Source organism: Octopus bimaculoides, chromosome 13, assembly GCF_046866305.1.
Source record: "Octopus bimaculoides isolate indiv1 chromosome 13, ASM4686630v1, whole genome shotgun sequence".
In the NCBI taxonomy this organism is placed as follows: domain Eukaryota; kingdom Metazoa; phylum Mollusca; class Cephalopoda; order Octopoda; family Octopodidae; genus Octopus; species Octopus bimaculoides.
The window spans coordinates 20,261,742-20,279,131 of record NC_142940.1 but is presented as its reverse complement, the minus strand read 5'-3'; the positions used below and the strand labels follow the sequence as shown (position 1 = coordinate 20,279,131).

Here is a 17,390-nt window from a genome sequence, read left to right as displayed (position 1 = left end):
TGTAAGACATTACTCAAACTTGCCATCGTAGTTTGAGGCATCGGGTGAGTGGTATAATGTGCATATTACCACATTGAGTTGCTTTAGATGTACTATGAGTGTGCCACAGACTGCATTCGAATGCAACAGCAATGTCAATGCTGTGACATCTTCACGGATGTACATCGCAACTCCACCATGACTTCTCTCTTTTCTGTCTGTGCAGAACACAGTATACATTGGTACATGTATCTCTGTGTCATGTATCATGCCTCAGGAGTGGCTGTGTGGTAAGTAGCTTGCTTACCAACCACATAGTTCCGGGTTCAGTCTCACTGCGTGGCACCTTGGGCAGGTGTCTTCTACTATAGCCTCGGGCCGACCAAAGCCTTGTGAGTGGACTTGGTTGACGGAAACTGAAAGAAGCCCATCGTATATATGTATATATATGTACATATATATATATATATATATATATATATATATATATATATATATATATATATATATATATGTGTGTGTGTGTGTGTGTGTGTATGTGTGTTTGTGTATCTGTGTTTGTCCCCACAACATCGCTTGACAACCGATGGTGGTGTGTTTACGTCCCCGTAACTTAGCAGTTCGGCAAAAAGAGACCGATAGAATAAGTACTAGGCTTACAAAGAATAAGTCCTGGGGTCGATTTTCTCGACTAAAGGCGGGGCTCCAGTTGGCCGCAGTCAAATGACTGAAACAAGTAAAAGAGTAAATATATATATATATATATATATATATATATATATATAATCCTTTGAAACATATGTAGGAATAAAGTATGCAATTATAACATGCGTTTTCTCCAATCCTTAAATTCTTAAATATACTCAAATACCCAAAATTTCAAGGAATTCCTGCCTTCAAAACAGGAACTAAACCACAGTTATTTTGTGTTCTTTGCTACATTGGTTTCTATTAACCCATTTATTCTATCAGAAGAATTTTTATTCATTAAGATAGAAGAAATACACATAATTATATATATATATATATATATATTGAACTGTTGTTCTCCAACTCACTTTTATATATTACCTCCTCCTCTTTGATCCATTCAAATTTTCTGTACATTTCCTCCAAACTGAGATTCATAATTGTCCATACTTCCATCCATATTCACTATTCACTGCCTTCACTTTTGTCCTTTTCTCTACCATCTGTCATTCTCCTTTCGTATTCTCATGAACCTACATAATCACACAACATTTCTCGATTCTCTGTCTCTCTTATCCACTTCTTGTACTCTGAGGGGGTGCCCTGATGTCTCATTTCCACCATCCTTTCTCCTTTGCCTGCTGGGGTAGCTATGTATCACAGCTATTCCTGCCCTATCATGTTTTTGCTTCTCAACACCAAATAAAAAGCCAATTCCTTCAATTCTACCTCCCCACTCTATCAAGAGGTCTTGTCTTGCAAGTTTCTTGTAAACTCACTTGGGCTGGTGTCACAAAAATGCACTCAGCACACTCTGTTAAGTGGCTGGGATTAGGAAGAACATCCAGCCATGAACTATTTGCCAAAGCAGACATGGAGCACAACACAACCATCTGGCTTACTGAATTGTGTCAAGCTATCCAACCAATGCCAGCATGGAATATGAATATTAAAATTAAATGAACATGACATACATATATATATATATATATATATATATATATATATATAAAGTGTGTGTGTGTGTAATGGACTTTGAAGGATCATCATCATCATCATCGTTTAACGTCTGCTTTCCATGCTAGCATTACCAATTAACAAGTTGTTGATAGACATCCACACACACACATAGACATCCGCACATATACATAGACATCTGCAGATATACATAGACAACCACACACATATATACATGGACATCCGCACACATATATACATGGACATCCGCACACATATATACATAGACAGCCACACACACATATATACATACACAGCCACACATATATACATAAGATAAAGTTCCCCGTAGTTTCCATCTACCAGATTCAGTCACAGGGTCAAAATGAGGCTATTGTAGACACTTGCTCAAGGTACTGTGCAATGGGACTGAACCCAAAACCACATTGTTGAGCAATGAACTTTTTGATCATACAAATCCTCAAGCATATACACATGCACACACACCACCATCACTATCACTTTAATATCTCCTTTCCTGTGATTGTATGTATGTGATGCAAGTATGTTGGAGCTGAGTTTTTTTTTTACAGCTGGATGCTCTTCCTGTCGCCAGACTCTCCTTATCTCCATGTAAGGTAATATTCTCTCAGTCTATCAGAAAACGAACAGCCTGGGCCTGTTTTATCCTGAGAAATGGAATCAAACATCATATGAATGAGCCTTTTGCTTACAAAAATAGCATAACATCAAGACATGTCAAGCAGCTTGGACATGTTTTCATGATGGACTGGTTTACAAACTAACAAATACAAGTGAAATATAAACTCGTGCACATATGCATGCATGCATGCATACATATATACATGCACACACACACACACACACATATCATATGGAGAAATAGATATGTTTTGCTAGACACTGAGACAATGAAAAGGTCATGAAGTTAGGTTTACCCTTAATATGGAAGACAAGAAATTGGCATAGAGAATGCATGAGACAAAGAGGAGCTACTTCATGCTGGCCCTTCAGAAGGACCAGCAATTCAAGTTGAGAGCAGCATGATAGATAAAGCAGTTAAGGATATAAAGAAATGGAAAGTTGTGTATCCATCAGAGATAAATGCAGAGATGCTCAAAATATATGGTGTGATAGGATATGTGATTACCACATTGATAGTTAATCATGTAATTGGGGAAGATGTGAAACTCAGTGACTGGCATGGCAGTATCATCATAAACTGCTAGAAAGGCTTAGGAGATGCCCTACAGAGAAGAATCTACAGAGGATCAAACTACTGGATCTGGTTATGAAGGTCATGGAGAGAGCCATAGCATTTCTGTTCAGCCATCAAAACCAAACCAAAACTGAAGTGTGCGAGACAACATAGTGTAGTCCAAACCACCTAGGACAGCACTAACACTAAGTAAGATTTGATTCAGGCTGTAATGGCCCATCCAACCCATGTAAAGTGATGGCTGTATACAACATGTGTGTGTGTGTCTCGTGCGGGTGGCACGTAAAAGCACCCACTACACTCTCAGAGTGGTTGGCGTTAGGAAGGGCATCCAACTGTAGAAACTCTGCCAAATCAGATTGGAGCCTGGTGTAGTCATCCGATTTCACCAGTCCTCAGTCAAATCGTCCAACCCATGCTAGCATGGAAAGCGGACGTTAAACGATGATGATGATGATATATATATATATATATATATATATATATATATATATATATATATACACACACACACATATTTGGCTTTTATATCTGGTCAGTCAAGTAATCAGTCTCTCACCTGAACTTTTGTGACTTATGGTGCTACATTATGTTCATGCACTGAACAAAACTTACAGTAGTGGATTTAGGATTAAAGCAAAAGGCTAACTGCTAAAGAGCCAAACTGTTTATACATGGCTGATATCAAATGCTTACCTTACACAAATAATGGAATAAGATTAAAGCATTTAAAATTATAGATATATATTTCACTAATACCTTTTCAAAGGATCATCTGCTTTCAGATTATCAGTTTTCTTATTTTCAGATGTATCAGAGGAAATTTCCGATGTTGATTTACTTGAAGAATCATTACAGCTTGGTTTTGTTACATTGTTGGTTTGGTCATTTGAAGTAGAAGCTTGGTGGAATTCTGGGGGAATGTGTTCCTTATTAGTTGATACGTCTTTCTTCTCAGGTGTAGAAGATTTAGGAGGAAGAGAGGTCTCCTTTACAGGTGAGCTGTTTGTAGTAGCTTTGAATGGTGAAATGGAGGCTGCTGTCTTGTGAAATCCAGATGAAATAGGCAAAGGCTGAAAAGAAGAATAATTATGCTACCATTATCAATCATTTTCATTTCAGGATAATTATATTTCCAGTTAAGGTATCTGGTCTTGTCTTGTGCTGAAATTCGGTCCTTCATTTAGTAGAAGCAACAGAAAACCAGCCAAATGGTAAACCTGCCCTTGAATATTAAAAAATGGCATTCATCCTTTTCATTTAAGACTAGCAGTACCAAACAAGATCATTTGAAACTAGAAGTTGCACTTATAGTGTATTTGTTTGTGTGTGTGTGTGTTATCATTAGCATTTTGATGTCTACTTTTCCATGTTGGCTCAGGCTAGATTCATTGAAGCAGAATTTTGAAAGCAGATGTTCTTCCAGTTACCAACCTTCATCTGCTACCAAGCACGGTAGTATTTCCCCCTAATCCAGACATATTTTCTTAGAAGATTGCAAACAAGTGTCACAGTTTGCACAACTATGAAGCTTGTTTACATTTAACTAGTTCTGTCAAAATAAGGGCATATACAAACATATGCAACCATGTGTGTGCAAAAATATAAGTATATAAGTATTGGGTCATCCCATAAATAATGTGCATGAACTAAAAGTCAGAGAAAGACAGTATAAACTACCTGCATCAACTTGCTATCAAAGCAGGCAGTAATTTTATCTTATGGTTATTCTTAGTGCAAGTTTTGAAGAGTGCAGTTCGATTTTAAGTTATTTTTTCAAAGCTATAATGGAAGCGAGAAAGGAGCAGCATATTTTGCTTTATGAGTTCAATAAAGGCAACGACACAACGCAAAGTGCAAGGAATATTAATGCAGTATATGGGAATTGGATGATATGCATAAGCCAGAGTCGATGGAGGTTCCAGAAATTCTGAGCCAGAAACTACAGCCTAGAAGGCAAGCCTCGTCCTGGAAGATCTCCACAAGGACATCCTGCAAACCCTGGTGGATCAAAATCCCGTCGTAACTATTGAGGAACTAGCAGAGAAGCTTGGATTTGGTCATTCGACCAATCATTGGCACCTGCATGCCATCGGAAAAGTTAGCAAATTGGGTCGATGGGTTCCTTACAAACTCTCCAAGTCTAATCATGCACAGGGAGTGAAAGTATGTTCTTCTTTGCTATCATGTCTCACAAGTGAACTTTTTGGGGGACTGAATAGTAACTAGTGATGAGAAATGGGTTCTTTATAAAAATGTCAGGTGCCAAAGACAGTGGGTAGAGAAAGGAGAAACACTGGCACCCCAGGCTAAAAAAGATCTTCATGTAAGGTGTTGTCATCTGCTTGGTGGGATATGAAAGCTTTAATCCACTTTGAACTTTTAAACCCAAACCAAATGATAAAAAAAGGAGATCTACTGCAAACAGTTTGAGTGGCTTAAGTGAGCACTAGAAGAAAAACAACTATCTTCACTTTCAAGACGAAAGGAGTTCTGCCATCAGGATAATGCTCAGCCACATACACCAAGGATGACATTCCAAAGGTTGGAGCAGTTTGAATGGGAAATGATGCCCCACCCACCATATTCGCCAGACATTGCCCCATCTGATTATCATTTATTTTGGAGTGTTCAAAATCATTTGGATGGAAAAAATATGAATTCTGTAGACAAGGTCAGAACAGTACTGGAGGAATATTTGGAAGCGGGGCCTTGCAAGTCTACCAGATAGATGGAAAGGCATTGAGAAAAATGAAAATGAGTATATTTTAGATAAAAAAAAAGGACTTAATCTTAATTTTGAAAAATAAAAGAAGTATAACAAAACCACATTATTTATGGGATGACCCAATGTATGTATGTATGTGTGCTGTAATTAAATGAGAGCTACAATTGTACAGCCAGTTTTCACTCCCTTTCCCCAGAACCACTTCTATTGACATCCACCTCTTGTTCTTATCACAACCTCCCCCACTCATACTTAGCAGTGACAACTCAAACCCTTGTTTATCATTCACCACAACCCCCACTTCTGACCAGTTCTCACTCTTCCATCACTTCCAGACTCTCGCAACCTTCACCAACCCAACCCACCTGATCTTTTGTCCCTCTGCATTTCTGCCAAATTCAGTTACAAGGTTTTTTTCTTTGGTTGTCTCCAGGCACTTCTCCAATGTGGTATATAATAGGATTGAACCCAAATACTACATGGTTGCAAAATAAACTTCTTAACCATACAGTCATCTTTACACTTATATATATATATATATATGTATATATATATATATATATATATATATATATATATATATATATATATCATCACCATCATCATCATCGTTTAACGTCCGCTTTCCATGCTAGCATGGGTTATGAGAGAGTACTATAAAAATTAAGTCTGACTCAAGAGCATAATAAATAGAAGCTTATTAATTTGAATGTGAAATAATTCAGGAATAAATTATATTCTACCTTCCAATGTATTCAAAACTGCATGCTAACTTTTCAAAGATATGATTTTTAAATGAATTTTAATAACTATAGAGTTCCACTATACACTGTCTGTTCACTAAATCTACGAGGGATGATTGAGAAACAGTGTATGAAAGAGGAGTGGGGAAGCTAGCCACTACATTACAACTATCAGTGTTACATTATCTATTTTCTTGAATCTGCCGTTTTTCTGACGAGAGATTTTTTCTTCTTTACTCAGAGTAGAGCATGCAACCACAGAAAATCTGCTTCGACAATTGTTTGACCCATGCAAGCATGGAAAAAAAGAATGTTGAATAATAATTATTATTATTATTAAGGCAATGAGCTGGCAGAACCATTAGCATGCCAGACAAGATGCTTAGTGGCATTTCATCTATCTTTACATTTTGAGTTCAAATTCCACTGTGGTCAACTTTGCCTTTCATCCTTTCAGGGTTGATAAAGTAAGTACCAGTTGAGTACTGGGTTGATGAAAGTGACTATGCACCTTCCCTAAAAATTTCAGGCCTTGTGGCTATAGTAGAAAGGATTTTTATCTCCACCTTAGCGAAGGCAGAGGTATTGTTTTCAGTCGTGTTTGTTTGTTTGTTATTTGTCTGTGGACAAGATATCTCAAGAACCACTGGGTGGATTCGGATGAAAATTTCAAGAATGTTTGGTCTTGTGACTGGCACGAAGTGATTAAATTTTGGGATCAATCTGGTACCTGATAAGGATTCTGGATTATTTGTTATATTCACTTTACTTTATATGAATTATTACAAAATATTCTCATTTTAAAAACCATCTCCAGCTAATCGTTGAGAAGACATTGGTGTTGCCTTGGCAGAGGTTTGCGCTCTCTGAGTGCTCGTTATTATTATTATAGAATGACTGAGATTAGGGTACAAAGCTATTGACAAATGGTAGCATTGTTTCAAGGCAAAATGACAAACATTGACTCTGATTGCTGTTGCTGCTAAGCCCAAAGTCAGTTCTGCCGAAACATCTACAATCAAAAGCATTCTAGACTCATTTTCTTTTCAAGAACAGATTGTATTATCAAGAGTGTCCTTTTCTATTAAGACAAGTGTAGTTGAAGGAAGATTTGGTCACTATTTCTAGCAACATGAGTGACCACACAGAGGCTTTCTCATTAGTCCACAGAAATACAAGCTACATAGTGAATTCTTTGATACAGACATGAAGGAATTTGCAATTATTCCAGAAATGAATTGACCTAAACATAAGACTAAATTAATTATTCTAGTATAAAAAGAAAACCAGATTTGCTTTCAGAACTTTCTCTATTGACTAATATTACATGCAGTCATCACATGATAATAGAGAAAATTATTCATAAAGATTGAAAGCCTTTGATAGGTTTTATTGTATAAATGAATGCAGCTGTTTGTATATTGTCTGTGCAAGATAAGTATCTATGCTGAATAAAGCCTATGGATAAGTGGTCTTCCGACTGTACAATGGTAGCTGTTAAAGTTAACAAGGATGATGTAATGAGTCAAGTTAAAATATACAGACAGGAAGTGAGTGAAAAAAAATGTAGTTTTATGTAGGAGGAAATGTATGCATTGTTTATTATGATATTAGGTTACATCCCTTTACATTCTGAGTTCAAATCTTACTTAACCCATTAAGTCCCAGAGTACTTAAATTTCTGAATATTACTTTTAAATTTTTACCAATGATTGAAAATAGGTTAAAATGAAAAAAATAATTATTTAAACTCCTTTACTTCAAGTAGAAATGGAAATACTCAGTGTCCTATAAATTGGACACTGAGACAATGTGATTTAGCTTATTTAATGTTCTCGTTTAGTGTCCTATTTATAGGACAGTGGGACTTAATGAGTTAAGTTCACTCTGATTTCCGTCTTTCAAAGTTTAATAATTTAAATACTGAAGTCAATGTAAATTGACAATACCCTAAAACAATGGTTCTCAATCATTTTTTGCCTATAGACCCCTTTGATTCCTATTTTGCTCTCCTGGATCTCCATAGCCATTCAATGTATATAAAGAAAACCATATTGTATTTTTATGATTATATATTAAGAATTATATAAAAAAAAAAAAATCAAATATTTTGTGTATCGTAGAAGTATAAGCAATTTATTGCACTTAAATTTTAACAAAATCTTATATGGACCCCCAAGTCCCATATGGAGTCAGGTTGAGAACTACTGGTCTAAAAGATGGGGCTCCAGCATTGTTAGATTCCCACAACTCAAATAGTAAACACACAAGTTCAGTTTCACAGCCACCCTAAGAGAACTGCTTGAGGTGGGAAGCAAGGATATTTAATTGCCAAAACTTAATGGGGTTGATGCTAAAATTATTTTAAAAAGTGGCTCGTTATGATTCAGTTTCCAATACTCATGAACAGATATCAAAATCACCATCATTTAACATCTATTTTCCATGCTGTCATGAGTTGGACAGTATGACAGGAACTGGCAAGGCCAGGGGCCACACCAAGTTCGATAGTCTGTTTTGATTTGGTTTCTATGGCTGGATGCCTTTCCTAATGCCAGCCACTCCACAGAGTGTACTGGGTGCTTTTTATGTGGCACCACAACAAGAGCACCAGCACCCACACCAAGGCTTTTTACATGGCACCTTGTAATTCTGCTGTGGTGGATGGGTCTTCTCGAGTACAGCAATGCACCACATATCCTGATCCTCTGTCATATTTGTAAAGTTCAGCATTTTGAGATCAGCCTTCTCACTGAGATATTCAAAGCATCAGATTTCAACACCAACAGCATTAAATCATTCAGTGAATTTTGTGAACCATTCAAATAAAGTGCATATACAGATTATCAACTCTGTCCAATCCTTGGACTGCTTCACAATATACACCGCTCTGTAATGTATGTGTATGACCTGTCACATCTTCCCTATCTTATCCTTCTCTCTCACCTCACTCTTTCTCTCTCTCCCGCCAATTGAGGTAGTCATATATCTCCTCATGTTTCTATTCAAACCCCAACTTCTCATGACCTGGCACAAATCCACCTTCCTCAATACTTCTCTCCACTCAGTAGAGTGTGAAGAGGGGCTTGTCTTGCAAGTTACTTAGTGACCTTGCTGCCACATAAAAAAGCAGCCAGTGCCCTGTAAAGTGGTTGACATTAGGAAGGGCATCCAGCTGTAGAAACCATGCCAAAGTTGCCAGTAGAGCTTGGGATAGTCTACAGACATGCCAACTCCCATCAACCCATGCCAGCATGTAAAGTGGATGTTAAATGATGATGATGATTGGAACAAGAAAAAGTCTTGAATTAAGAAAACACATGACTTGTATCTTTTATCTTTTACTTGTTTCAGTCATTAGACTGCAGCCATGCTGGGGCAACACCTAGAACTTTTAGTTGAATGAAGTGACCCTGGTACCTTTTTTTTCTTTTCAAGCCTGGTACTTATCCGATTGGTCTCTTTTGCTGAACTGCTAAATTACAGGAATGTAACCACACCAACACTGGTTGTCAAGCAGTGGAGGGGTGGGTGGGGAAATAAACACACACCAAATCCACTCACAAGGATTTGGTGGGCCTGAGGCTATTGTAGAAGTCACTTACCCTAGTTACCACAGAGTGCGACTGAACCCAGAACCATGTGGTTGAGAAGCAAGATTTTTACCACTCAGCCATGCCTGCCCATATGCATGACTTTTCAAAGGACCACCAACAAGAATTTACATGACCTGACCAATTTAGTGATAATACATTAAAAATTTATGCACACACAGGAATGGATAATATCTTCAATAATTCTGTTATTAAATCAAAATCCAGTTTGTTTGTTTTTTTGTTTCCCCATCCATACACAGCAAACACTTAACATTCCTTAAATTATGTTATTTTACGAAGACACAAAAGATGTTTAATTGCCGAAACTTACAGAAGTGTTAAATTGGACACTTTAAGGGGAAGATAAGATGATCCAAAGTATACATTGGAAGTATGTTTGTGTGTATGTTCATTTGTACTGGTTTATGTGTGAGTATGTACATATATATGAGTATGATTTTATATACATATAGTTATAAAAATATATGTCCTTAAACTTGCTTGTGTTCATCTGGGTCAGTAAATGTGTGATTTTGTATGCATGCTCATCATGAGTGTTAATCATTGTGTGGGTGGCACATAAAAGACACCATTTCGAGCGTGGCCGTTGCCAGTATCGCCTGACTGGCCTTCGTGCAGGTGACACGTAAAAGCACCTACTACACTCTCTGAGTGGTTGGCGTTAGGAAGGGCATCCAGCTGTAGAAACTCTGCCACATTTAGATTGGAGCCTGGTGTTGCCATCCGGTTTCACCAGTCCTCAGTCAAATCGTCCAACCCATGCTAGCATGGAAAGCGGACGTTAAACGAAACGAAATGAACGAACATACACACACACACACACACATATATATATATATATACATACACGTGTGTGTGTGTATGTAAGAGAAGAAGTCTCACTTTTCTTCCTTCATTGGGATTGTCTCTGTACTGCTCCTGATTATTATTTAAATATAAATGTTTAATCCAAATAAAACACTTGTATTATTCAAAGTCTCTGTCTGAAGAATTTGTAATAGGAAATTCCTTACATGTCTGTCTAACATGTAAACCATTTTAATTCCTATTAGCATTCACAACCTCTAGGATACAACCGGCTGTGCCTGCAGGTTTATCAAAGAGTTAAATAACATCTACTTAACAGCGCAAATGAGAAAGTGTGGTGTGTGTACCAGAAACACAAGTGTGAGTATGTAAGTAACTCTAAGTGTGTATAGACGCATATGATATTTTTTCTTTTATTCTTATCTACTCCGTCTTTGATTTAGTATGTACTTGTCTACATTTCTTTAATATACTAAATAAATGTAGACAGAAACAGGTGTCTTACTATAAAGGAGGTACATGGTTTCCTGGCCCAAGAGAGAGAGAAATAGACAGAAACAGGTGTGTTGCTGTAAAGGAGGTACATGGTTACCCAACTTGAAGAAAGGGCAGAAGAAAGAGAGAGAGAGTAGGAGACTGCAGGAGAGAGATGGTGGCAAAATGCTGGGCATACTCACAAGGGACAGGGATTAGGATATAAATGGGATGGCCGAGTAAAAGGAGAGAGAGAGAGAGAGAGAGAGAGAGAGAGAGAGAGATGGTGACAAGTGTCAGGGCATACCCTTGATGTATGGAAGTCATAATATAAGTGGCATTGTCAAAGAAGCATGAGTAGAGAGTGTGCGAGGGGAATGTAGTGAGTGGTGAAAACCTGGGTATATGGGGGTGGGGTGGGGGCTACTGGATAGCAACGATACAGTGAACAGGGCTGGGGAGTGAGATATAAGCATAGTGCATGAAAGAGGAGACATGAGAAAAAGAAGAGATGTAGTTTGGTTTGTTGGGGTAGGGTGTGTGAAAGGTTTTCTTGTTACATGTGGGTGGAACAAACAGCACTTCTAGAACTCAGTTTCACTGATGCAGGCAGGTCTTCTCAAGAGATAGTCCTTTTGCTGTCAACAGAGGAAATAGCTCTCTGAACTTCCTCTATCCTATTCTTACTCTAGAAACAATACTTCCAGAGTATTTTCTACCTTTGCTAATTTGGTCACCTCGGTAACAGAAACGATTTACAATCTCAAGAGAGCCTCCTGGGCATTTGAGAGAATCTAAGTCCCATGTGCTTTTAGTGCTTTATTGTTCCTGCACATCTGCCATATACAAAGACAACTTTATCTGTTAATCCACTACACCTCTTATGTGCCCATAGCTTATACTGGGTGCAGCAAATAGAATTACTTCCAAACCCTTTCCTACATATTGAGTAGGGTCATTTACCTGATGAGAAGTGTTTTATCTTCTTTCTTGCTAACAAATTTGGTCTTTGTTAGGTTAATTTAAGGCCTTTTGATTCAGGTTTTGTTTCCATATCTGGAATTTGTTTCTCTAATTCAGCTACAGATTCAGCAATAAGTAGTTCCTGTGGGCATCCAGTTTTGAATTCCTCTGTTATGGCCAGGAGAATTATAATGAATAAGAGTGGGCTGAAAACTGACCCTTGGTGAACCTCTACTTGTACGCTAAATTCATCACTATATTTGTGGCTGACTCTCACATTACTGTTCATGACTTGTACAGCTCTAACAAGTCACTCCTCTACTCCTAACTTCCTTAGAGACCACCAGATAACACACCAGCATTGATTTGTAAGCAATGGTGGCAGGGACAAACACAGACACACAAATAAATATATATATATATCATCATCAATATCACTGTTTAACGCCCACTTTCCATGCTGGCATGGGTTGAACAGTTTGACTGAGAACTGGCTAGCCGAGATGCTGCACCAGGCTCCAATCTGATCTGGCAAGGTTTCTACAGCTGGATGTCCTTCCTAACCTCAACCACTACAAGAGTGTAGTAGGTGCTTTTATGTGCCACGGGCACGTATGCCAATCAAGCAGCACAAGAATCGGCCACGCCAGAATTGTGCTTTTGAAATGCCACTGGCATTGGCCACACCAGAATGGTGCATTCTACATGCCAGTCAGGCAGCACTGCCATTGGTCACACTTGAATGCTGCTTTATACCTCCAAAGATCTCGGTCACTTGTCATTGCCTCTGTGAGGCCCAACGCTTGAAGGTTGTACTTCACCACCTCATCCCATTTCTTCCTGGGTCTACCTCTTCCATAGTTACCCTCCACTGTTAGGGTGTGACACTTCTTCAAACAGCTATCCTCATCCATATGCAACACATGACCATACCAGCACAGTCGTTTCTCTTGCACACCACATCTGATGCTTCTTATGTCCAACTTTTCTCTCAGGATACTTACACTCTGTCATTACACATCCAGCAGAGCATTACTAGCTTCATTTCTTTCAAGCCTATGTATGTCCTCAGCAGTCACAGCCTATGTTTCACTGTTGTGTAGCATGCTGTTCACACAGCCATCATACAGTCTACCTTTCACTCTGACTAAGAGGCCCTTTGTTACCAACAGAAGTAGGATCTCTCTGAACTTTGCCCAGGTTACTGTTATTCAACCAGCTATGCTCTCAGAGCAGCTGCCGCCGCTACTGACTTGGTCATCTAGGTAACGGAAGCTATCAACTACTTCTAGTTTTTTTTTTTCCCCTGGTATATGATGGAATCTGTTTTCTGTATATTTTTGGTGTTTATTGCACCTGTGCATCTACCACACACAAAAACTATCTTCCCAGTTAACCTTCCTTTGATACTGCTGCACCTCTTATGTGTCCACAGCTTACACTGGGTACATCTTATGGAGTCTCTACCTAAGCCTTTTCTGCAGATTGAGCAGGGTCATCTACCTGAAGGGATTTTTTTTTTCCGACTCACGATCTCTGTAATTTTTCTACGGGTTTCGCAAAAATAAATTTCTGAAAAAAGGGAAAATTGAAGAATGGGGGGGGGGGGGGGGTTTAAAATGCCATTGTTTTTTTGCCGAACCAGAATCTCCGTACTCGAAAATAGGGGATTAGGTGGAGAAAAAAAAAAAAAAAAAAAAGCGAAAGGGGGTCCACATTCTTTACGCCTGCCAAAAAGAAGTAGAAATATAAAGGGGGAGACCCGGCACCCCCGTACAAGATATATACAAGATGTATAATCCAAAACAAGCATGAAAAAACACAGGCCTGTTTTAAAACAGTCAAACTGGAAGCAAATCAGTCAACCTGTCATGATAAAAACTCATCAGAATAAAGCTTTGTCAGGACGAATTTCCATGTTTTCATTCTTTGCAACATATTTACATTATTGTGCAGTGAGTTCAGGTGCTGACATGAGTTATCTTCTCCTTCCCCCCCCCCCCCCAACAGCACCATTCTGTATCCAAAAGATGGGGGCTGGAAAAGTTCATATTTTGATAAACTTTCATTTGAAGTTTCAAGAAAGTGAGAGAAAAATTCAAAAGTAACCAATGGTACTAAAATTTGGCTAAAGATACGTTAACGAAAGTAGAAAAGGAGGGAAAAGAAGAAAAAAAGCATAACTATTGTGGAAATGCCATGATCAGAGAAAAATGCTTAAAAAATGCTAAATAAGATTTTAAACCTGCTATTTTCCTTGCTAAATTGGCAACTGTGTGTTTCCCTATTGAAGTCATGAACGTGAAAGTCATTGTGTGTGTGTATGTGTGCTACCGTCTGACTTTCCACTGGCTTCAAAGAAAATGTCGCTTTCAACACGTTACCAAACAAAAGTAAATAAATAAAAACTTTTTACAGAAATTAACGAAGTCTGAGACAGCTCTGACTGCCTTAAATGGTACCAGCTTAATGTATCCCATTCATCTAGTTTATATAAATTTTGTTGACGCACTAACAACGGTAAATTTTCAGATTAACACCCGCACGATTTTCACTAGGGTGTTAGGGTTAGGGTTAGGGAATTCCGTCCGTAACACTAAAACCCAAACCCTGACCCTAAAACCCTAGTGAAAATCGTGCGGGTGTTAATCTGAAAATTTACCCTAACAACTATGTAGCTTACCCACTTAGGTTAGAAATTGTCACCGATAAATGCACAGCCGTTTTCAGATGATCCCCAAAATTTACGTGAACCTTCATAGAGCGTAAAACACGTCGTAGACCGTTAGGCGGTTTCTTCAAGATTGATTTACTTTCTTGTCTTCTCCGCTCTTTCTTTCTCTACAACCCATTTTTAAGTATATCTACATTTTGTGAAGTTCCCATTAAAATAAAGTTCTCGCACATACAGCATACAGATATATTGCCTATAATCATTACTTTTAATTGCGATGAATAGTCGCATGTTAACTAGAGAGACAGGTAATCAGCATCTCTACAGTGGCGTTAATTTTGATAATAATGGTCAAGCTAAGATTCGGAGCATGGTAGTGACATTGGTTGTTGTAAATATATGACTGTATCTGTACAGGTGCTTTCATTTGTCAAAGGAATTTAAATCGGCAAACAAGATCTAACGAGAACACCTCTACGGCAGGGGCCGGTAAACAGAAGGGCCATTGAAGGCTCGGACTTTTTCTATTAGAAGAAAGGGTAGAGACGGACTATATGTAATCTGAACCTCCCCCCCCCCTTATTTATTAATTTTTTTACGGAATCCCACGTTTTAGGCTATGGAGATTCCGATTCTGAAAAAAAAATTGTTTGAAAAATTTCAATTCCCCCACCACCAAGCAGGCTATTTACATGCTAGAAATAACAGCCAAATCTCACAAAACTAGTGTTAGGGTTAGGGTTAGGTTTACCCTGTGGATCTATATAAAAACCGGTGGGGGGTCGAAATTTTGAAATTGAGATTTTTGAAATTTTTTTTTCAGAATCGGAATCTCCATAGCCTAAAACGTGGGATTCCGCAAAAAAAAAAATAATAAGGGGGGAAAGGTTCAGATTACATATAGTCCATCCGGACCGAAGAAAGTATTTTAAAATTATATTTAATGCATTTGAGGGGGGCGAATGCAGTTTCACACCACCCCTTGAAAAATGCATTTTTTTTTTGGAAAAGTTTTTTTTCAGATTCCTACGTTTTAGATGTCGGAGATTACAAATATGCAAAAAAAAAAAAATTACTCCCCCCACCACTCCCCGCTCCCATTTAAAATTTTGAAATTTTTCGAAATTTTCTTTCCTTAAGTTTTAGATGACGGAGATTCCGGATATACAAGAAACCACGTTTTGAAACTTTTGAATTCAATAAGCATATAGATAGGTGTATAAAGAGATAGATAGATAGATGTCTTCTTGGGGCTAGATACAACAGTAACACTGTCTTCTACAGGACAGTCACATTTGACGAATATATTTTATGAATAAACGGATAGGGATAAATAGACAAATAAATAGATGGGTGAAATTTAAAATTGGGGAGGGGTGAAATTTGAGCCCCCTATTAAACTTTATAACATTAATTATTAAATATCAATGTTTGTTTCTCATAAAATGGTTCACATGCGGATGTGGTGTGTATATTTAATTTGCATTAAATTATTATTTACGATTATTTAAGGCAAACAAGTAAAACGCAAATTCTTTTCACTTTAATGTTTTTGTATTTAATTTCGATTTGCATATGTTCGTCAATTCGCTACGATCTCATTAAAGTAAACAAAATCAAAAATTTAAATTAGGATGGAGAGGTGGGTTATATTGAAAAAAATTTTCTTTTTTTGCATATAGGCGTAGGAGTGGCTGTGAGGTATGTAGCTTGCTTACCAACCACATGGTTCTGGGTTCAGTCCCACTGCGTGGCATCTTGGCCAAGTGTCTTCTACTATAGCCTCGGGTCGACCAAAGTCTTGTGAGTGGATTTGGTAGACAGAAACTGAAAGAAGCTCGTCGTATATGTGTATGTATATATATATATATATATATACATAATTTTTCTCGTCTGGCCGTAAAGCCTTTTCTGTTTGTTTTCCTGTCTTGTTTTTTGTCCGCCACTACATTCCTCCATGGATAGATTTAATTTGCGTATACAAATTTAATCTGCGATGCGTCCTGCCCAAGCTCGTCGAAACGCCGGTGTTAAAACGTGGGTGGCTGATGAAGGAGAATGTTCTTTATGTGGCTCGTGTGTTCTCGTCTACGTTTGTTTGCAATGTCCTGTACCCAGATATGCACCTATACATACAGGTGGATGTCGGTATGCACATACCTGTACGTATATATGCATATACTCATTTACTATTTGTTTTTATATATATATGTGTGTGTGTGTGTGTGTGTGTGTGTGTGTGCGCGTGCGTTTGTGTGTCTGTGTTTGTCCCAACATCGCTTGACAACCGATGCTGGTGTGTTTACATCCCCATAACTTAGCGGTTCGGCAAAAAGAGACCGATAGAATAAGTACTAGGCTTACAAAGAGTAAGTCCTGGGGTCGATTTGCTCGACTAAAGGCGGTGCTCCAGCATGGCCACAGTCAAAAGACTGAAACAAGTAAAAGAGAATATTCGTAATCTCCCACATCAAAAAAAAATGCATTTTTCAAAGAGAAGTGCAAAACTGCGTTAGCC

At 38.1% G+C, this 17,390-nt stretch overlaps 1 protein-coding gene across 1 annotated transcript in view; it reads right to left on the bottom strand.

Annotated features, from left to right (window-relative positions):
• Nucleotides 1-17,390, bottom strand: part of LOC106871903 (DNA excision repair protein ERCC-1) — a 54,185-nt gene that overhangs the window by 36,204 nt on the left and 591 nt on the right. Inside the window, exon 2 of the mRNA XM_014918662.3 lies at nucleotides 3,626-3,939. Within this exon, the coding sequence (XP_014774148.1) occupies nucleotides 3,626-3,939 (314 nt within the window). The remainder of the gene's footprint in view (nucleotides 1-3,625; nucleotides 3,940-17,390) is intronic.